The sequence below is a fragment of the Electrona antarctica genome, assembly GCF_951216825.1.
Source record: "Electrona antarctica genome assembly, chromosome: 5".
NCBI lineage: Eukaryota > Metazoa > Chordata > Actinopteri > Myctophiformes > Myctophidae > Electrona > Electrona antarctica.
This window is the reverse complement of record NC_136810.1, coordinates 37,767,195-37,789,512: the sequence shown is the minus strand read 5'-3', so window position 1 is coordinate 37,789,512 and position 22,318 is coordinate 37,767,195. Positions and strand designations below refer to the sequence as shown.

The 22,318-nt window shown below is 45.1% G+C and overlaps 1 protein-coding gene across 1 annotated transcript in view; it reads left to right on the top strand.

Annotated features, from left to right (window-relative positions):
* Nucleotides 1–1,704: 1,704 nt before the first annotated feature.
* grm3 (glutamate receptor, metabotropic 3) overlaps nucleotides 1,705–22,318 on the top strand; it is a 47,861-nt gene continuing 27,247 nt past the window's right edge. The window contains exons 1-5 of the mRNA XM_079501109.1: nucleotides 1,705–1,884; nucleotides 5,554–5,697; nucleotides 10,401–10,670; nucleotides 13,877–14,190; nucleotides 15,111–15,412. Of these exons, the coding sequence (XP_079357235.1) occupies nucleotides 1,720–1,884; nucleotides 5,554–5,697; nucleotides 10,401–10,670; nucleotides 13,877–14,190; nucleotides 15,111–15,412 (1,195 nt within the window). The 5' untranslated portion in view covers nucleotides 1,705–1,719. The remainder of the gene's footprint in view (nucleotides 1,885–5,553; nucleotides 5,698–10,400; nucleotides 10,671–13,876; nucleotides 14,191–15,110; nucleotides 15,413–22,318) is intronic.

Sequence of the window (22,318 nt, the reverse complement as noted above, 5' to 3'; positions counted from 1 at the left end):
CACACACACACACACACACACACACACACACACACACACACACACACACACACACAGTTACAACCAAGTGGGCACTGAGCTTGAGAGAGACTCGGCCACACACTGTAGCACCAGCCACAACAACCATAGCCAGCGCCCAGCCGGCCCGGGTACTAACGTATAATTTGTTTTTCTCTTCAACCCGGACCCGGCCATAAAACGATCAATGTTCGATAAGCTGCATCGCATTGCATCGCATGTAATATCCTGGCTGATCATATCATGGTCGACCCTTCGTTACAATGGCAAGCTTTTCTTGAAGTCCGTCCTTCTCTAAAAGGGCTTCAACACAGTTTGTTCTCCTAGTCCAGCCATTTTCCGTGTTTGTTTGTGAGTTAAATCTGTTAATTTAGCAAGCTCAATCAACCCCATAGACGGGAACTCGCGCAGAAAGTTGGACAATATTTTCCACCAGCGATGGGATACAGGCAAGACGTTAACGTCACCAAAGGCCAGCTAGAGTACCCTGGCACTTGAAAGAAAACGCCCAGCAGGGCAAACTCGAAATCTGATTGGTTAAAGAACCTGTCAATCTCTATATTGCTCCCATTCAATTCAACAGCAGGGGGATTCTGTGGAGATTCTGAAGGTCTCACGGTAGAGAATTTTACCCGGAGACAACACAAGGAATAAATCTCATTGGTTAGAAAAAGATTAGCGCTGTTGTGCCTGCACAGAATGGAAGCAGAGCATACAGCCTGTCTGAGTGAGAAACAGTGCAGTCGCAGCGAAATAAATACAATATATTTGTTAAAAAGAAAAACTTATTATAAAATATAAATTTCTGCAGGGCCAGCAGAGAATGCCTTGCAGGCCCTGTCGGCCCTGCACCAGTGATGGAAACTAAATGAAAACTATAAGCTACGATGCTATATGCGACACGCTGTGAGCTTGTAGATCTGCTATTTTCAGCAAGCGTAAAATCAGCCATTACAACAGCATCAAGGGCCGCCAAAATACATTTTAGTCGACAAAATCAACTGTAGATTTAGTCGACTAAAATCCTATGATATTTAGTCGACTTGAGTAACACTAAAACATTCCAGGTGACTAAAATGTGACTAAAACTAAAGGAAAACTATTCAAGAGACTATGACTAAACTAAACACTGGTACTGTCTCCTCTTATCTCCTCTCCACTGGTTTTCTTTCCTCTCCTTTCCTTTCCTCTCCTCTCCTCTGTTCTTCCTCTTCTCTGTGCTATTCTTTTCGTCTTCTCGTCTCTCCACATCTCTCCTTTCCTCTCTGAACAGGGCTGATGTCCAGATGGTCTCTTCCTCCATGTGCGTTCCAGTCCAGCTCTCGCTGACCGGTTCATGGACCACGGACAGGCCCAGCATCCACGGTCACCGCTCCTCGCCCACACCCCCACCCCACTGCACACCACATCCATAACCCCTTCCTCCCCGTAACCCCTTTCCCTCAGCCACCCCCCCTTTCCTCTCATCCCTCACCACATTCTCTCTCTCTCTCACTCTCTGCCAAACCCATCCCCATTCCGTTTTTACCCATGCCACAGCCGACCATGATCGCACGCCTTCCCGTCCTAATCCTGGTCGTCACAATCTGCCGGAGTGTCGTGCTCTCCGGAGTGGACCCCCCGCAGGCCCGCCGGGAGATTCGCATCGAGGGGGACCTGGTGCTCGGCGGCCTCTTCCCGGTGCACGAGAAGGGGGCCGGCATGGAGGAGTGCGGCCGCGTGAACGAGGACCGGGGGATCCAGAGGCTGGAGGCCATGCTGTTCGCCATCGACCAAATCAACGGCAACCCCGACCTGCTGCCCGGCGTCTCGCTGGGCGTTCACATCCTGGACACCTGCTCACGAGACACCTATGCACTGGAACAGGTGTCTCACGTGGTCTATTAAAGCTGTATATTGACTTGGTCGCCTGATAACTTGTTCTAGACTAACTTGGCCATGCACAGCATTAAAAAAGGATATTTTTAAAATAAATCTATATATTAGTGATCCGATCCTCCTGAAATCATCTAGCTTGTTCAATGTGTTGCTTATTTGATCAAGTATTCACAGCTGCCTCTAATGATGTCCTGATATCCCAGCTGCAACTTAATTTGAATGTCCCATGCACACTCAGGGCTCCATCTCGCGCCAGGAGCCCTATTTCCTCAATTTGGGGAATTAGTATTGTGTAAGAGGCATCCCCCCATAAAAAATGCTATCTTGTGCCACCACCTAAATCCTTAAAACACCACCGCTACCCATTACATTATGCATAGGTGTGGTTTGGGTGTTACGCAACGTGTGCCAGGTACCATTGCCTTCTTTTCTTTTTTTTTTACTTTGTTTTTATTTCAATTTTTTATCCACCAAATAATGAATGAACAGAAATCAGATCAAATGTAAAAAAATAAAAACAAAAAAACATAACAAAAACAAAGACAACAAAAGAAACCCAAAGAAAAACAGAAAAACAGCTTGTACCATTGCCTTTTAAGAGATCTATTATCCATAATCCATTATGCCCTGGATCTTGCCTTATGGAAGAGAGGGTTGTTTTGTGTCCAGTATCTGACTATTCTGCCATCCACTCCGCGACCAACACAGCTAAATTGTGCTGGACAACTCCCCCCCCCCCCCCCCCCCCCCCCCCCCATGTTGTTTATTTTTCTTTTTTCTTTTCTCTCCACCACACAGAAATGCACAAAAAACACACGTCATTTCATTGACTCACAGTTCGCTCAAATCAGGACCATTTCTTTAAATTCAAAGTGCTGTGTAATCTGTAAATTGCGGTCTTTCATTTGGTATCTAGATCGCAAGTGTACTGCCTCTATGAAACGGTATCAAGCGAAAACGGAAGTTCGGGAAATCGGATTAATTAAATAGACTTAAACTGAACTATGGTGAAATCACATTAGAAATTACACCCATCTAGCATTTAATTATAATTTTTTCTATAATTTTTATCCCACAATTTTACAACCCAGTTTTTTCACCCAGTGCCAATTATTTAATGTAATCCTGCCAACCTGGGGGGGGGGGGGACATAGCGCGTGGAAGAAACACGTTATTCCGACCAGTTCCTTTCCCAGTGGCAGCGGTGGCCGAACGGATAGCGGCACGGTCTAGATACCGGAAGGTTCCCAGTTCGAATCAGCCGTCCGACACGTTAAAATTACCACCGCTGAAATGCCCTTGAACAAGGCATCAACCACTACGATGAAATGTGTTCTATGAGCAGGGCCTGGCTGGAAACAAGTTCTTGAGCTTAGCCCAGATACCCTGGGTAAATATAGATTTCATTTCATTTCATTTCATTTCCCTCCATCAGGCGCCCCGGCTGGCCAGGGGGAGGTAGTTTAAGAGACCAGGATTACTGGCCAGGGGGAGGTAGTTTTAGAGACCAGGATTACTGCATGTTTTTGTGAGGGTACCTACCCTAGGGGACACGGGGAGAACATGCAAACTCCACACAGAAAGGCCCTTTCGCCAAACCCACCTCGGGTATGGGCACTGATGACGCGGAGGAGGGAACACGCCCCCAGCACCCACAGCGTCCCCAGCGGGAATCGAACCCAGAACCTTCTAGCTGTGAGGCGACAGCACTACCGACTGTGCCACCGTGCCCCCTCCAGCCTTTCATTTGGTTGACACAAGTATCAGCACGTGTTACTGATTATGGGGAATTTTACATTATTTAAATCCATTACATATTAGCTGCGTAATGGGGTGATGAAACTGAACGAGGGAATTGCGCACGATGCGCCTTGGCACAAATCTTATAACTTCTTTGACTTGACTAGACAATTATACACAATGAGCACAAGGAATTGACACTCTGATTATGGGAAAATTACAATCACAAAGATTTGTGGAGAATTAAGACAGAACGAGACCTCTGAGCTGCAGTGAATGTTCTGCGTTGAGGCAGCTCCAAATCAGGAGCCATTCTTTTATCAAGCGGATTCGCATTACGGGTGGTTTGAAGAGGCACTTTCCGTTGTCCTAAACCTGTGTGCATAAGATAGCAAATATAGGGAAAGTGCATCAACACACCTACAGACACACCTCCAGCCGCAAATATATAGGTGTCGGCAAAATGAATAGTGGATCGTGTGGCCGCAAGATAACGTTTACGCATAGTGGAAGCTCCTAAATGCGTAATTCACGGAAAATGTTTATTACTTGCGGATAAAGCATGGCACAAGATCTAGCCCTAGGCCTAACAACAATCGGGACGAAGTGCTGCACAGATAAATTGTTGGGAAAATGGTCCAGAAAGCAATTGAATGGACTGGACTTGCTGGGTGTTGAAAAGCCGGTCAGCAGGCAACTTTTAGGTTTTGCGGGTCGCGGGACGGGCGGGTCGTTGACTCATATATTGTTTTGCGGGGCAGGTTGGGATGAGTTGGCTCCCGTGGCAGCTGGGCAGCCCGTTCTTCCTACCTGATTTCTCCCCAGTGAGAGGTGGGAGGGGCTGGGGGCCGTCTGGACGGCAGACGGCTGTGGAACTTGAAGGACAACAGGATGTATAAAAACAGAAGCGCAACACGAAGATAAAGGAAACATTCAGTATACAAATGTCCAGTTTGCTATAATTCAACTTCTACTACTTTGGTGTTGAAACTTTGAATTTCTCTAACTATAAACTTCCACGACAGCAGACAGCCTAAGTACAAATATAATTTATGAAAAGGCTACTACAGTGAAGTCGGTTCACGGAAGTTGTTGTAGGGCTTACATATACTAAATTATACTAAATTGTTTATAGGGTCAATATAAGTAAAATAATATAGCCTTTCCATCTTTTTATATTTTTCCAAAAAGAATACAAATAGCCAATAGCATATTAAGTTATGAATCTTGAACATAAGGCAACTAAAACAATTGTAAAGGTTGTTTGTTGTAGTAAATAAGACAGTGTGTTTGAATCTGCATACAGGGCTCTTGCCCTCCCACCCCTCACTGGGGAGAAATTGGACCGGAAAAACAGGGACAGGCAGGTTATGAAAAAAACCTGGCACACGCATCACTAATATATTATATTATACACACATGTACACACTCACAACTTCACAAGCACATGTGTCACGCACACACACACACACACACACACACACACACACACACACACACACACACACACACACACACACACACACACACACAGTAATGGAAGTGTAATGAGCTAAATGAACCGAATAATCAAATATGCCAGAATTCTCCTTTAGGGATTGTCTTTATCTTAATTTAAAAACAGAATGAGGATTTAGTTGTGGAGCTATTAGAGAAAGGAAGCATCCAGCGTGACATGTTTAAGACGCTATTGTCTTGATGAGAATTAAGTCTGCTTTTTAACCACTTCAATATTGTCATCCCTATTTATTTAGGCATGACATTATAGGTAAAAAGAAAATCTAAATTAATTGCAGGCTAATCTGTGATATGTCGTCATATGACATTGACCATAAAGGCAAAATTATGCTTTCCCAGTTTTAATGGGTTTAAAATTAACACTCTTTCATACGTGTCCCCATGGTTTGTGTTCGGCAGGCTCTGGAGTTTGTGCGAGCATCCCTGACCAAGGTGGACGACACAGAGTTCATCTGCCCAGACGGCTCGTACGCCCTGCAGGACGACAGCCCCCTGGCCATCGCTGCGGTCATCGGAGGGTCCTACAGCAGCGTCTCCATACAGGTAACAACACATAGAGCAGGGGTTCCCATCATATACATACAGTAGAAAGGTACAGTTGGGTGCCACCGATATTGTCCCTTATTATTTGACCCATTTAGGCCTGACCTCAAAAATTTTTAAAATCCTTCTAAATCCTCCAGTTTTCTGAAATAAATATTTTCACGATTTTTCAAAAATAGCAGACCTACAAGCTCGTAGCGCGCCACTCGGTGGCGCGCTATGAGCTTGTAGATCTGCTATTTTTCAATAGCTAAATTATAACATAATGTTTAAAACACCAAAAGGGGTTCCCGCCCAAAATGGGTTAACTGTCCTTTTGCGCAGATCACGCAAACGTCAGCAAAAAGAAAAGGACAACATCGATGGCCTCCAACTGTACAGTAGAAAGGTATAGACGCCTCTTCCGGCTCTGGGGTGAATGCTCTCAAGGGAGGGCAAGCTTCCGCGTTGGTGCTTCTTCACAGAAGCTTCCGCGTGCGTCACAGAGCGGATGTTTGGGTCTGACAAGTCCCGGAAAAGACGTGCTGTGATTGGCCAGTATAGTCACTTGAGTGGCAGCGTGGCGTAGTGTGCCTTCCGCACTTCCACCCCAGAGTTTGGGGCACTAGTAATGATGATCAGAATAGAGATTCTGCACTCCCCCACCTTTAGCTCTGAGAGTGTACACATGGACATGTAACATTGTACACTCTGACAGTGTATATTTGTGCAGTGTAGAATTTACAAGTGGATAGATGAACATTTATCTTGACTGTGCACTTTGTGCATGCAGGCAAGCAGACACACAGGTTTGGCAGATTACAGACACACAGGTTCGTTGGGCAGATTACAGCAATTTACAGACAAACAGGTTAGGCAGATTACAGACACTGACAGACATTCCATCGCTATCACTATCATCCACTAACTGTATGTACACCATGAAATCTGAGAGTGTAAAAATGAATCCACAACGGGTCCATTTTTACACACTCACACAAGATACATTTACTGCATGAGTAGCCTCTCTCTCTCTCTCTCTCTCTCTCTCTCTCTCTCTCTCTCTCTCTCTTTGTTCCGTGACACATTGGCATGGCCGAATCATGATCATCTCAGCTGCGTATGTGTGCCTATATCGATATGAATCATGTTCCGTCGGTGTCGTATTGTGTGCTCTCCACTTGCTCTCGCAGCAGAGTGCTGGCATTTGCATAGTTTAGCATAAAACCTCCCTCTCTCCTACTCGTCCGTGACTGCACAAAAAACCCTCCTGCCTCTCACACTCTCTCTCTCTCTCTCTCTCTCTCTCTCTATCTCTATCTCCCTCTCTCTCTCTCTCTCTCTCTCTCTCTCTCTCTCACTCACTCTCTCACTCACTCAATCCCCCTTTCTTTCTTTCTTTCTTTCTTTCTTTCTTTCTTTCTTTCTTTCTTTCTTTCTTTCGGTGTCTCCCCGTAGTCGACCTCCTCCATCCCGTTCGTTCAGCCCTCCATTCCCCGTCCATCATCACACACAATAACTAGAAAAAGTGCCCTTCTGGGCACAGGTCTCCACCAGGAGGATAGGAGTGTGTGTGATGTTTAGCAAAATGTTTAGGAATATATAAACATTTTTTGTTTGTTTGTTTTTTGCAACAATTTTCTTCATTTTGTAGAGGATAGAATTCTGGATGAGCAGGACATGTGCAGCATTTTGTACAAAACGGGCCACTCTTGATCACATGACTACAGAGATCATGTGTACCGATTTGCGTGAGATTTGGATGAAATCTGTGCGACTAACATAAACAATGTGTTTTGCAGAAATCGGCCTCTTGGTGGCGCTATAACCGGCAGATGTGTAGGGATGCAGGGAAAATGTTTTTCCATGGCCTTTAGGGAGTGCACGTACATAAGTTGCATACAGATCGATGCAGTTACTGTATAGGTAAAAACAGGAATTGCGCTGCTCTTAGCCAATCAGGATGGAAGATGGGAAATGGTGCAGATCCGTGTTGATCACATGACTATGGAGATAGTGTATACCGAATTGTGTGATGTATGGATAAAATGTGTACGAGTAATATACAGAAATGTGTTTTGCCTAAATCGCCCTCATGGTGGCGCTATAACATGCCGTTGAGGAATATTTGGGGCAGAGGTTCATCGTTGGCATCCAGGGAGTATGTGTGCAAAGTTTGGCATGGATCAGGCCAACGTGCCGGAGATTAGCTGTTAACGGACGGACGGACGGAAGGAAGGAAGGACGGACACACGCACGCACACACACACACGGACGGACGGAGTGCAAAACATACTCTCTCCCCATGCCTTCGGCCTGGTGGAGACAATAATGCTGTAGTGTAGGCCTATATTTCAACTGCTGCTTGTTTTTGGTGGAGGTTGTGTTGTTGCTGCTGCTGTGGGTGATTTAACCAGACCAGACTTACTGCTCTACTACTCCAACTAATACGTGCTTTTACTTCCCTGATTCTCGCGCCAGGGAAGTCTCTCTCTCTCTCTCTCTCTCTCTCTCTCTCTCTCTCTCTCTCTCTCTCTCGCTTTCATATGCACTTTCGCTCTCTGTGGCTCTCTGCCTCTAAATGAAGTAGTATGTGTATACATGCGCAACTAAATGCCAATGTCTGGCAGTCGTTTGCATAGCAGCCATCCTCTTCTATGTGTGTGTGTGTGTGTGTGTGTGTGTGTGTGTGTGTGTGTGTGTGTGTGTGTGTGTGTGTGTGTGTGTGTGTGTTTTTGTGTGTCTGTGTGTGTGTGCGCGTGCGTGCGTGCGTGCGTGCGTGCGTGCGTGTGAATGCCTGGGAGTGTGACTCGCATTAGAAACAGGAATGGAAACACACAGCACCGCTCTACTGCACCAGTTTCTCCAAGTTCAGTTTTGCTATACTACAATACATCCTCCTTCCCTTCCCTCCCCTCCCCTGCTCTACTCTCTCCCTGTGGCTCCTAGCCAGCAGTAGAGTCAAACTCATTCACTGGTCCCATGGGTGCTCACCACACTGGGCAAGACCTACGTTGTAGAGGGTATCTTTTTTGGGGGGCGGAAGTTGCGGGATTTTGGCGGAAGTACTGCTCAAGAAAATAATGTTGACGCTTTACAAATCAGTTTACATTCTCTGTGAATGAAACAAGTCTTATGATTGGTCGAAAAAATATCGTATCCGGGGGAAATACATCTGACGGATGTTCCAGCCCGACACTCTGCCTTGGTTGTGACCAGGCTTTTCTCTTGGCAGATGAGTAATGCAGGGACCGAGGCTAGGTGCTCACTAAGTCTGTTAGCTTAGTGCTAGTTTATGATACAGTGGTGCAGTGGCGTTTTAGACCAGTGGTTTTCAACCAGTGGTCCAGGGACCACCAGTGGTCCTTGAGGAGGTTCCAGGTGGTCCAGGAGGTGATGGAGAGTTGGTAACCAAATGGACCTTTATTGTCTCCACCAGGCCGAAGGCATGGGGAGAGAGTATGTTTTGCACTCCGTCCGTGTGTCCTTCCTTCCTTCCGTCCGTCCGTCCTTCCGTCTGTCCGTTAACAGCTAATCTCCGGCACCGTTGGCCCGATTTATGCCAAACTATGTGCACACACACTCCCTGGATGCCAACGATGAACCTCTGCCCCAAATATTCCTCAACGGCCTGTTATAGCGCCACCATGAGGCCGATTTAGGCAAAACACATTTCTGTAGATAACTCGTACACATTTTATCCATACATCACACAATTCGGTATACACTATCTCCATAGTCATGTGATCAACACAGATCTGCACAATTTCCCATCTTCAAGATTGGAAGACTGCAAAACACATTGTTTATGTTAGTCGCACAGATTTCATCCAAATCTCACGCAAATCGGTACACATGATCTCTGTAGTCATGTGATCAAGACGAGCCTGTTGGATTTCTCAGATTCTACACTGATTAGCTAAGATTGCCTTCCAAAGTTTTCAGGAGTAGCCCGTTTTGTACAAAATGCTGCACATGTCCTGCTCATCCAGAATTCTATCCTCAGAGATGCTATGAGTGATCTGGCTCTGCATTTCCTCAACAAAATGAAGAAAATTGTTGCAAGAAACAAAAAAACATGTTTATATTACTCCTAAACATTTTGCCAAACATCACACACACTCCTATCCTCCTGGTGGAGACCTGTGCCCAGAAGGGCACTTTTTCTAGTTAGATCTTAAACTCTTGAGAGTGTAAAATGAAACCAAATGGACCTGTACAGGTCCATTTGGTTTCGTTTTTCGTTCTCAAGAGTTAATTTAAAGTTAAATATCTGCATTACTTAATTTCCAAGACGTTTACACAATAGAGAATGTAGAATATTTGTTATTTTGATCAATGTTTGCCTGTTATCTCTCCTATGGTACCAACATCAATACAGTATGGAATTGTGGCCAAAATCGTATCCAAAGATAACAAAATATTGTTTCGTTTTGGGTCTGCAAGGCAAAAATCTCATCAAATGGTGGTCCGTGGCTCAAATGCTGATGAAAAAGGTTTAGTACGCTAACCATACTAACCAATGTATCCTTAATATCATTGACATATAAACACAATATTATGACATAATGCTATCCTTCAGTGACCACAAAGTCAGTCAGAAGGTTTATGAGACATGCAGGGCCAAAGCATTTCCGGGGGTCCGACTCCCCAGCCCCAAAAACGTTGAGAACCACTGCTTTACACCACTGATTGTCCTCCTCCTGCACTCTGTGTGTCTCCAGGTGGCCAACCTCCTCCGACTCTTCCAGATCCCTCAGATCAGCTACGCCTCCACCAGCGCCAAGCTCAGCGACAAGAGCCGCTACGACTACTTTGCCCGCACCGTGCCGCCCGACTTCTACCAGGCCAAGGCCATGGCCGAGATCCTGCGGCTCTTCAACTGGACGTACGTGTCCACCGTGGCGTCGGAGGGCGACTACGGCGAGACGGGCATCGAGGCCTTCGAGCAGGAGGCGCGCATGAGGAACATCTGCATCGCCACCTCCGAGAAGGTAAGTGTACACACTGTGGAGCGCTGTTTCCCAAACAGTGGGTGTCGGGACCCATTTTTTGTGGGTTGCAGACACTTTGTTTTTGTTTGGTTTTTAATTATTATTATTTGAAAACATTTTCCAAAAACGTTTTTTCTGAGCTCAATTGCACCCAAAAAATCTGATCTTTTAGTGCTCTGATTTTCCTGCTGTTCGTAATGTCACAGCCTGCAAATCCCATGTTAATGGGATTCGCCAGCAGATGTCACTGTTTTGCCTTTTTCATTGCAGCTCAAAAGGCCTCCAAACCCCAGAGAAAACTCCAGACCACAGAAAATCAATTTTAGGTCATGAAACCTAAAAGAAAAACAAAAAATGAAAATAAATGAAAATTAACAAAATCTAAAGATTTTTATTTTTCAGTAATGTCATGAAGAAATGAAGAAAAATCCATAAATTACAACACATGTTTAAGAAGTATACAGTGAAAATAGCCAATCTACCAGGTCACAACGTGGCGCAAAGCGACACTCAAATGATGAGAATCACTGCTAGAGCCCTGCCATCATATTCAAGGGCTTTTGGCACTCCATTTGTATACAAATGGAACAAATTGGACCATAACAGGTCCATTTGGTTCCATTTGTAAGTTGACATTGACATTGAGAAAATAAGAAATTGGAGAAAAATGAGAACAGATTAAAACTATTACTATAGGTAGGCCTACTCTATTGTGGAGTCATATGTTGTTTTTTGTTGTTTTTTGTTGTTTTTTCAACAACTGTTTCAATTGTCCTTTAATTCTGGGAGTGCATACAAACTGAACCAAATGGACAAAAGGTTCCATTTGTACAGCCCCAGAGTTAAAAATGGCTAAAGTAATGACAAAGTAATGGCTAAAGCAGTGGTTCTCCAGCTTTTTTTAAATAAATATTTCCAAATTAATGTGAATTTGACCACAGAACCCCATCTGAAAATATGTTGTTCCGGGGACCCCCATACAAGTTTTATGTTGTCAAAATAGCGCTTACGTTGCACAAACTGTATGACGGAAGCATTTGGAAAATTGCGTGAGCCAACAGTCTCGAGGCTCGAGAGACTACGTGTCAGGCTATACTTCTATAGCTATGCCTGATTGTTAATTCCTTGAGTCCATTTCGGTTATCAAGGTTACGATTTTAAATAGGCTATCAGTCTTGCTTTTCACGGCCTAAGAGAGAGTGAGAGAGAGAGAGAGAGAGAGAGAGAGAGAGAGAGAATAATGCATCGTTATTGCCTGTCTTATTAAAAAGATAAAGCTCCAATTGAATGGAACAACAGCCAAGTCATTTAAAAGTTTAAAAGTTTTACGTCCCTGTCCAGGGTGCAAAAGGCCTAGGTTTTTCTTTTTTTCTCTGCCGCAGGGGTGAGGAGTGGTGCAGAGTGGGGGGCCTGGTGAGGAGTGGGGAGCCTGGTGAGGAGTGGTACAGGGGTGAGGAGTGGGGGGCCTGGTGAGGAGTGGTGCAGGGGTGAGGAGTGGGGGGCCTGGTGAGGAGTGGTGCAGGGGTGAGGAGTGGGGGGCCTGGTGAGGAGTGGGGGGCCTGGTGAGGAGTGGTGCAGGGGTGAGGAGCGGGGGGCCTGGTGAGGAGTGGTGCATGGGTGAGGAGTGGGGGGCTTGGTGAGGAGTGGAGGGCCTGGTGAGGAGTGGGGGGCTTGGTTAGGAGTGGGGGGCTTGGTGAGGAGTGGGGGGCCTGGTGAGGAATGGGGGGCTTGGTGAGGAGTCGGGGGCCTGGTGAGGAGTGGTGGGGGGCCTGGTGAGGAGTGGGGGGCCTGGTGAGGAGTGGGGAGCCTGGTGAGGAGTGGGAGCCTGGTGAGGAGTGGGGAGCCTGGTGCTTGCAGAGTGGGGGGCCTGGTAAGAGGGTCTATGAACATGCGCAACTCTCCCCTGTGTCACGATATCTGTCTGTTGTATACTTTTATTATGTAGTCATGTCCTAGTGTTTCCTGTTTTCCCTAGTTACTGTTTCCTGTGTTGTCTCACCTCCTTGTGATTACTAGTTTTCTCCACCTGTGTCCTGTTAGTCTCCCAGCCTATCCCAGTGTTGATTGTTAGTTCTGTTCACCTGTGATTGTTATCCCTGTTTCTACTTAAACCCTCAGTTCCTGGGAACTGCCCATAGATCCGAAGTCCCGTTAGTCCGAACATGCACTGCTCCCGTGCTTGCGGTTATGTTTAGGTTAGGATTAGAGATAGGGATAGTAATTTCGGAACAAGGAACCTTCTGACTAACGACACGGCACCCAGTTCCTTGTGTTCCTTGCTAGTGTATAGTTGATGTTATGGTGTGTCCAGCCCATATATGTCCTGTGTTGGTTAATAAATCTTCATATAAACTTAATCCGCCTGCCTTCCTGTGTGGTTCTGCACATCGGTCCAACACCTGTCTCATACCGTGACACCCTGAGTATACCCGGAGCCTCAAATCTGTGATGTACCAATACACGGCCAATAGAGACCATTCCGCTAAACACGAGGAGAGGGATGTTGACTTTGTGCACTCGTAAAAAAAAGTTTGTCTGAACGCGTCTTATCTTCTCTATAACGCCCAAATGAGGTTTATATTAGAGCAGTGATATCAGTGCTGAAGCAGAAAATGGGGCCTTATCTCAAGCAACTCATCCTGGGTACTTTCACAGTTGTCACATTTTTCATTGCATTCGCCACAGAGGCGCGGTATCACAGATTAGGGAGCGGAACAAGTTCTTTTCTTTTCTTTCCCTCTACGGGAGAGCAGTAGAAATGATTATCCAGCCGCCCTCGGGGCACATGCAGCAATGACATATTTTCACACTATATGATTGTAATTCAGTACAGTTTTTCCCTTTAGGTTGTTTGTGAAGGACACGTGAATCAGATGTATTAACACATCTAGATCTGTGTTGCCTTATAGCTTTTAACCACTGTAACCATTACTTTAAACTTTATCTGTTCACTAAATCGTGAAAATGCGTGCAAATCTTTGAATATAATTTTTATTTTCTTTCACAGCAAACCTTTTTAACTCAAATATTTGCTTATTGGGGTCCCTGGAACAAAGACAATTCTGGGGGGGTCCTTGACATGAAAAGGTTTGAGAACCACTGATAAAGAAACATATGGTTTTTCAGAAAACTGTTAGAAGACATTTTGTAGAATCAGGTCCTCTTCAGGTCTTAATGGGTTAACTATACTCGGTCCTCCTAACCAGGTGGGGCGCTCTAACGCCAAGAAGGCCTACGAGGCTGTGATCCGCCAGCTCCTCCAGAAGCCTAACGCGCGCGTGGCCGTTCTCTTCCTGCGCAGCGACGACGCCCGGGAGCTGCTGTCGGCCGCCGCCCGCCTCAACGCCTCCTCCTTCGTCTGGGTGGCCAGCGACGGCTGGGGCGCACAGGAGAGCATCGTCAAGGGCAATGAGGTCACGGCCGAGGGCGCCATCACCCTGGAGCTGGCCGCCAACCCCTTGCCCGAGTTCAACCGCTACTTCCTGGGCCTGGACCCGGTCAGGAACAACCGCAACCCCTGGTACGTACTGTCACGATCTGCGTTTTTCACACGTTCCTGTTTTCTAGTCATAGTTAGGGTTTTACATTTCTGTTGTGTTCCTTTGATTCTGTAGCCTGGGCAGCATTCCCTTTCGGGTTTATGATCCGGTCAGGAGCGGATGATATTGTTATGTCATGTGACTTGCACTACGCCACATCAAGGCGTTTTATTGGGAAGGTATTATTCTTCCTGTTTGAGGGAAAGGATGTTCTGGTATAGAGGGTTCCGGCCTGATGACTACAAAACAATGACTACAACATGATGTAACAATATCATCCGCTCCCGACCGGATAACACAGCAATCTAGTAACACAGACCAGGCTTTCCTCCGAGGTGGAGAGCCTGGTGATGCGAGGTTATTGATTCTGTGGTATTGTTGCCTTGTTTCTTAGTTTTGCAGTGAGTTTTACTTTACACAGTTTTTTTTGTACTTTGTTGTGTTTCCTGTTCTTCTCATGTTACCTGTCTTGTCTCACCTGTGATTCACCTGTGATTTCATAAACTTTGTCCTACACAAACATAACATTCCCATTGACAATGAATAGAGAATTGATAGTGTCTGAGCAGGCATAGTGTCTATTTTTTGTCCTACACAAACATTAAATTCCCATTGACAATGAATGGAGAATTTTACGTCATAGTGTCTGAGCAAATAGACATAGTGTCTATGTTATGTCATGATGATGTACTTGATGTAACTGGGACGCGTTGGCCCCAAAAAAACGGAAACGCTTTGCCGACGCGTCAAATTACAGCCACGCGCAAGCGTCATTTCCATCCACCAGCTGTTTAATAACCCGGAAGAGACACCTGCTCTAGGCGCTTTCTTGCCACCTCTTGACGCGTATATGTTTGGGTGTACCCATTTGGGTCCTACCCTCTTGACTCCACCGTGACAGGTACAGGGAATTCTGGGAGCAGAGACACCAGTGCTCCCTGGGAGGAGGAGGCGCGGTATCCGGAGAGAGAGGAGGGACTTCCGCTCTCCCACTGTGCCGCGACGGCCTGTCGGTGGATAAGGAGACCTTCGAGCCGGAGTCCAAGATCATGTTCGTGGTGAATGCCGTATACGCCATGGCTCACGCCCTCCACGGCATGCAGCGGAGCCTGTGCGCCAACACCACCAAGCTGTGTGACGCCATGAAGGCCTTGGATGGACGCCGCCTCTACAGGGATTATCTCCTCAATGTCAGCTTTGCAGGTAAGAGCATGGGAAAAAAGGGGGAAGAGGGGAAGATCAAACCAGAGGAGATGAGAAAACACAGAGATGTCATTAGAGGACTTCAGAGGAAAAGGTCCCTTTAGACGCATGTCCCCTGGAGACCTGTAAAAAAGCACAGCCCTCCTTTTACATAACATTGAGCTTGAGAAATGTTGGCAAAAAAGTTTAGCTTGAGAAAAGTTGCTTGAGAAAAGGTAGATTGGTAGATTAACTAACCGTTGATACCTCTCCAATCTCGCCTCTACAATCTCACTTCTGCTTCACTCCTCGTTGCTGTTGGGAGGAACCCACCTAACTCCATTTCTGAGGTTTGGGATTTTTTTGTTTGCATACATGCAGTGCTACTGTAGTAAAAACACTTTGCATCTGTGTGTTGTTTCAAAAATATTGAACCAATGGAAAGTAGTAAAAAAAAACGCTTTGGACAAAACCTCTTAACTCCATTGGACCCTCAAACTGTCTGCTAAGGGGCGATTCACACTATGGTCCCGGGTGCGCACTCGGGACCACTTGGCAGATGTTGTTGTTGAATCTGCTATACGCGCAGCACCGCAGTACGCGCTGATCTTGGACTACACGTGGCTCTTGGGCTTTGCTTGGCATAGTTTCCAAAGTAAAACAAAATAATAATAATCCTAAAGTAGAATCCATTAAACTAATATCAAACATGACACTGGAGCACAGAACTGACTGACACAGTGAATAGCAGGCAGGCTGACAGTGAAGTAGTATAACGGCAAAGAGCCAAAAGAGGCAATGCAATGCAGCGTGTCTGGATTTATTGGAGACAATGTCGCAGAGTTGATGGTCAGTGTCCGTGCGCACCAGCCATCAAGCACACCACCATCTGGATGATCAAAGTGTGTTATGCAAGTGTACCCGGGTGCGCTGTTGAATCTCGGGCAATGTGAATCATGGCCATCGGGGACCAGGCAACCGTATTCGGAAACGGTTCCAATGAAACGGATTCAGTCCCTCTCAGTGTGAATTGCCTATTAAGCAACTAACTCCACCACCTCTACCCCTCTCATGCAAGTAATTGGCAATATATAAAGTAACACCACCAACTTTGTTGAGGCAGAATTGCTTTGTTTTCAAAATATAACATTTTCTTATTTTCCTGAAAATTTTATATTTTTCATTGGCAGTGCTCTGAACTGACATTCAGGCGAGGAACTACCGGGGGGGTTGGGGGTGTGATTTCACCCCGGCCCGTGACTCCACTGGCCTGTCAGATGATCAAGATCACACAGCGTTACACAGCAATCTAGTAACACAGACCAGAGATTTACTCGCACTTTGCAAGCCAGGCAACGGGGCCCATTCAAAGCATTATCTCTCAGTGTGCTACAAATGTGTCTGTATGTTCTATTAAAGTTCACTTAAGAAACTAGAAACTAGTAAACTAATCATTACAAGTAGCTCTTGTTTTGAAGAGGAAGTCTGTATTGGTTGTAGCCACCATGACAGTTGTTATGCAGATGCCGGGACTGACAGGCTGAAAACAAGTGAAGTGGTGGTGGATTAAACATGCTTTTAGCCAAAGTTCATATATTTACCATAAACCATGCATCTTTGATTTATACAATGTACACACTTTGGAATTACGTTAAACATGGTGGAACTCTACGGTGGCAGCATTAGGTGAGTAGTTAATTAATATTGTACAAGTATCACGCTGGTAAAATCATCATCAACAGCTGCCCAAAATAACATTAACAGGTAGGCTACAGTACAGTACTGTTACTGTCACTGCATGCCTGCAAGGATATACTTGGAACTGTTTGGCCACCGTGCCATTATAAACCTTTTATTTCATTGACCAGTGCACTGTAGGCTACGTTGTGCACATTTAATTTGTGCTTGTGGGGATATGTTTGTTTTAAAGTGATGTTACGTCAAGCGTCGCCGTTGATTATATCGCACCATAATGCATCGTGTCGTACGGGGGGGTATTTATGTTGAGCCAGTTTCAGGGGGGGCATGTGTGGTCATCCCCCCGCCCGATACCGATTTGTACCGCCAGTGGTGACATTGATGAATTAACAGCTGCATTCAGACATAGTTGAAATTGAATAGCACGCTCGGCACTCAAAATAGGTTAGTCCCCGTTTTGGATCTTATATGAGCACTGAAAGAGGGTCTAAGCCTAGCTCACTGCAGGATATAATCCGGCCGATTTGGGTCAGAAATGCCCCTCCCAATAATTACGGAGGTGTTCCCCTTTCAAGGCTGATCAGAAGCGATACTGTATATCTGATCAGATTATTCCGAAGATGTGAGTGGTCCAAATATCTAATCTTGAACGCCCTGATCTGCTCACAGATGATCGGGGGTGCCTGTAAATTCTCAGAAATGCTTGATATGTACAGTATAGTATATAGTATTAGTATCTTTTCAGACATACCAATAACCTCATCCCGATGGGGAGAATTCCGTTTTTCAGCTTCACCCAGCTCAGTGCTGCCCACAGAGGGGCACGGGTGGAGGTTCAGTTAGGAGTTATGCGACTTGGTTCGGGACACTTTGACACATTATAGAGCTGGAAATCAAGCCTTGGACCTTTTGCTTCCCATGCAGGCTCTACCCATTCAGCTAGCTTCCCATATCACAAACCGTCCGTACGTTGCCTCTCTGTTGTTTACAATCTGATTCCGCACATCATGTGTGATGTGACCCGAGATTAATTTAACAATGCACAGGTAGCCAGGGACGAGATCCCGAGATTTGATAAATTAGCCTTAATCCAGAGTTTAAAAAATTATTTTAGCTTCGTCGCTAGCCACTGCTAGTGTCCATGTAAGAAACAGCCAAAATCCCCACGTGCACGCCGTCTTTAGTGACATTATGGCTCATAATGGGAGGAAGTGCCATGATCGGAGCATAATAAAACATTAATTCGAGCTACCGCTAAACAAAACAATGATCGGATCGCTAGGCCTCTGTGAGCCTCAGTAGACCAGTAGCGGAGGCCCTACCGGCTGAATTTTGATGGAATCGTGCACTTTACGATAAATGTATGAAGATTCGCAGATTTGTCCCGGGGTGACCATGGCGGCCATTTTTCAAATTTTCCGCCATGGTCACCACGGGATAAATCTGCGATGGCCCTATAGCCAAAAATGCTCCTTATGGCATATACTCTAACTGTGTGCCAAATTTCATACATTTATCGTAAAGTGCACGCTTTTTGCCTGTAGGGCCTCCACTACAGGGGTTATGAGTACTTTCAGTTTCAGGCACAACAACAAGAGCTCTTCTTCTCTGCTCATGTTGCACATTTAGCTGGCACTCGGCACCTACCGCTCACCTATGGGAATGGGCGTCCAAAAAGTTAATACACTCCTGTAGTGGGTGATGCACCATTATTTTAAAATTCTGGTAAGGTGTGCATGTGTAAGATTATAGGGAAGAGAATGTGTTGTAAGATTATCCTTTAATGTATGATGCAACCCGCTTTCAGAGGGTGCAGGGATGAATGAGGGGGGAAATAATTTAGCAAAGATTATGAGAGAAACAACACAAGAGGTGCACACGCCTCATTAGCAATCCTCTCACGAAACAACGAGGGAGAAAATGTCCTTCGCAGCCAAAGTACAGCCGTGAAAAACCTTAAAGCGCTGAGACGAATCCCCTTAATTGCCATGTGTTGTCGGTGCCGCCTCGCCATTGACACCTATTACCCGAGTGTAATTGACACGACAACTACAAAGTTGTTCTGACAAATGAGCGTGTCACCTAATCCACTGGCCATACTCTTCCCTCCCACCCTAATGAGATTGTTGTGTTTTAAGAACTTTTAACCCATTAGGATCTGAGGACGCATCTGTGTCACCTTTTAACCACTTTTAACCATTATTTTAAACTTTAGCTATTGAAAAATAGAAGATCTACAAGCTCACGAGCTTGTAGATCTGCTATTTTCGATACATTGTGAAAATGTGTCCAAGTCTTTGAATATAGATTCTCTCACAGCAAACGTTTCTAAAGGTGGCCTTACACTAGCCGATAATCGGGCATTTTTGACACTCGGGGGGTGCCCGACCGCTCAAAGCGCGATCGGGATCGGCCCGATCAACATCAAGAATGTTTGATATTTGCTCTGCCCCGCTCCGATTATCCTGTAGTGTGTGGTACTATCAGATTTCAGATTGAAAAAAATCGGCTAGTGTAAGGCCACCTTAACTCATATCTCTATTTCTGGGGGGGTCCCTGGAACGAAATATTTTGAGACACGGGTCGGTGGCCAAATGCATATAATTGTGGGGCTCCTTGACATGAAAAAGTTTGAGAACCACTGACATAGAAACATAGGTTTTTCAGAAAACCGTTAGGATTTAGAAGACTTTTATTTATTTATTTTAGAATCGACCTCAGGTCTAAATGGGTTAATGTAATACTTCCTGCCCGCCTGCCTGCCGGTCTCTGTAGACTGTGGAGAGACAAGAGGGAGAGAACGGCGGATTGACTTGACTGACAGGTGGGTGACAAAAGGAAAGCGTGGGTATAAATACTCCATGGTGTCTCTGGGACTGGTAGAGGTTTAGAGGTGCTTTGATTCTCCCCGCGCGCTAACCGTGACCGCGGAGCACGCATTAAAAACAACCACAACAAACAAAGATGCTATAAACATCTGCTGCCATGCCAAGGGGGGGGGGGGGGGGGGGGGGGAGAGAGAAACTGGGGGACGGAGTAGAGAAGAGAGAATGGAAAATAGGACAGCAGGGCCACTTTAACCAAGGCATCCCGATTTTGAGCATGTCACGCGACAAATAAATGTGACATTTTGGGCCCTATTAAGCAAGACGAAAAACCCATGCGGTAATACAGATTTCGCCCTCGCTCTGCGCCTTTTCGTATTATGGAAGCCGTGGTGAGCACTCACTCATATGGAATACCACGTTCCTGCATAATTTAGCATTGGGGGAGTGTCCATATGTTAATTATTTTCGCTTTGCGCTATTTGCTATTAAGCCCCTTGACCTAAAAACACTCAGCGCATACCGATTCCGCCTGGGTCTGACCACGTCTTAAAAGCAAAAAGCACTGTTTGATTTTACACTTGAGCGGCTCTGGAGTGCTGCTGGAGTGTTGCCATGTCTGTTTGCTGTTTATTATAAGCGGCTTCTTTTTCTGCAAAGTTGCTTGTAAATATTGGTAGTTGTGGTTGCTTTTCTTGTTTCTAAAGTGCTTATTTGGGCTTTTCTCCTAATGTTGTTTAAACCAGTGATCCTCACACAGCGACATTCCCATGTCAAGGACCCCCAGATGAATGCATTTGCCCAACTAAGCCAGTGACCCCCATGGTTTCAATAAAAAATTTCAAAACTATTCTTATTGTCACTTTTTTCAAAGATTACTTTTGAAAATAGCAGATCTACCAGCTCACAATGCATCACATTCATTCATTAAAACAATGAACTCTGACTGCAGGGGGATATATATTTATAATGATCATTATAACAATGTGCAAGAAAATATGTAAAAAGAAGGAAGAACTTTATATTTGTGGACAATCAAAATATGCTGGAAAGTTTAATGTGGTGTCATTAAAAGGAATCTTGATATGGCAGACTCACTATCTAGAAAATAAAAACATGGGACTTCATTTAAAATAGGTTGTAGACCCCTGTTATATGCGATTCTTTTGGGAGTATGTTTATAGACCTATTTACTTGTTTCTATGAGACATGGCAACAGCGAGCTTTCTGGCTTTCTCGTTGAGATTATAAAGGGTCATATATCGCTCATTTCTAAACCTTTTTTAAAAATTAAAACATCTCCATAATCACTGGGAAGTTTGCTTTCATACGCTGTATCACACCCGACTCAATTCTTCTTCAATAAAATGCTACGAGCGAAGACCATAACATTGGGCCCGCAGCAATACTCATGGCGTACGTATGGCATCCTTCGTCGTGACTCGAATGAAATAAAATAAAATAAACGTTATTTTACTGGTGTTTTTCAATAGAAACAAATAAAGAGCGTGTGTGCAACAGTCAGTGCATATACGTGCATGCACTATAGGCTATATTTCCTCCTTGTCGGGATGGTGAGCTGAGCTCTTCACAGCCCGTTTGTCTTTCATATTATTCTTATAATATTTGATATTATAAACACTCATGGTTCTCTCATTTCTCAGCCGTTTTTTAAAATGTAAAAATCCCCACATTCCTTAGGAATCTTGCTTTCATTCGCTGTATGGTATATGGTTCTATTTTTATCGAATTAAACAATATTAAACGAACTTGTATGTTCGGGGGTTAGACGATTCTGGGAACATTACGCATGGATTGCCAATTTGCCAGCCAATGCTGCGTATCTACTCGCAGTTCCATTCCGATCTGAAAGGTATAGGTAGGTGCCATTTCAAAGGCTTAGTTATTCATTTATGAATCAAATGAACTAGAATAAAGATTTTTACAGCTGTTTTTCATGCTTAGAACAGAAACAAATGAAGTGATGATGTGCGTATATCTCCCTCCCTTAGCATATGGCTGCGCCGCTGTAATGACTTTCCAATGAACACTGCAAGTTACTTAACAAAATAGAGACATAGGCCTACAAGCTATGCACATCATGGCTGTGACAGCTTGTGGATCTGTTCTTTTGAGGCATAAAGGTGACAGCATGCAGTGCAATATGAATAATTAACCCAAATGTGACAAAGTCATGTCATGTCTATGGTGCCAGTCTGCAGAAATGTAATACCACTTGCCGAAAAGGGTGCATTCCATGAGGACATCAGCTGGTGTCGTAAAGAGAATAGTACGGACATGTTCATTGGGTAAGCCTCAAAACTCCCTGAAACACTCCCATGACTAATTCAAGGCCGTTTTGCTCACACCACGGGGTGTCGAAAGCGCTTCTTACCTGGCCCAT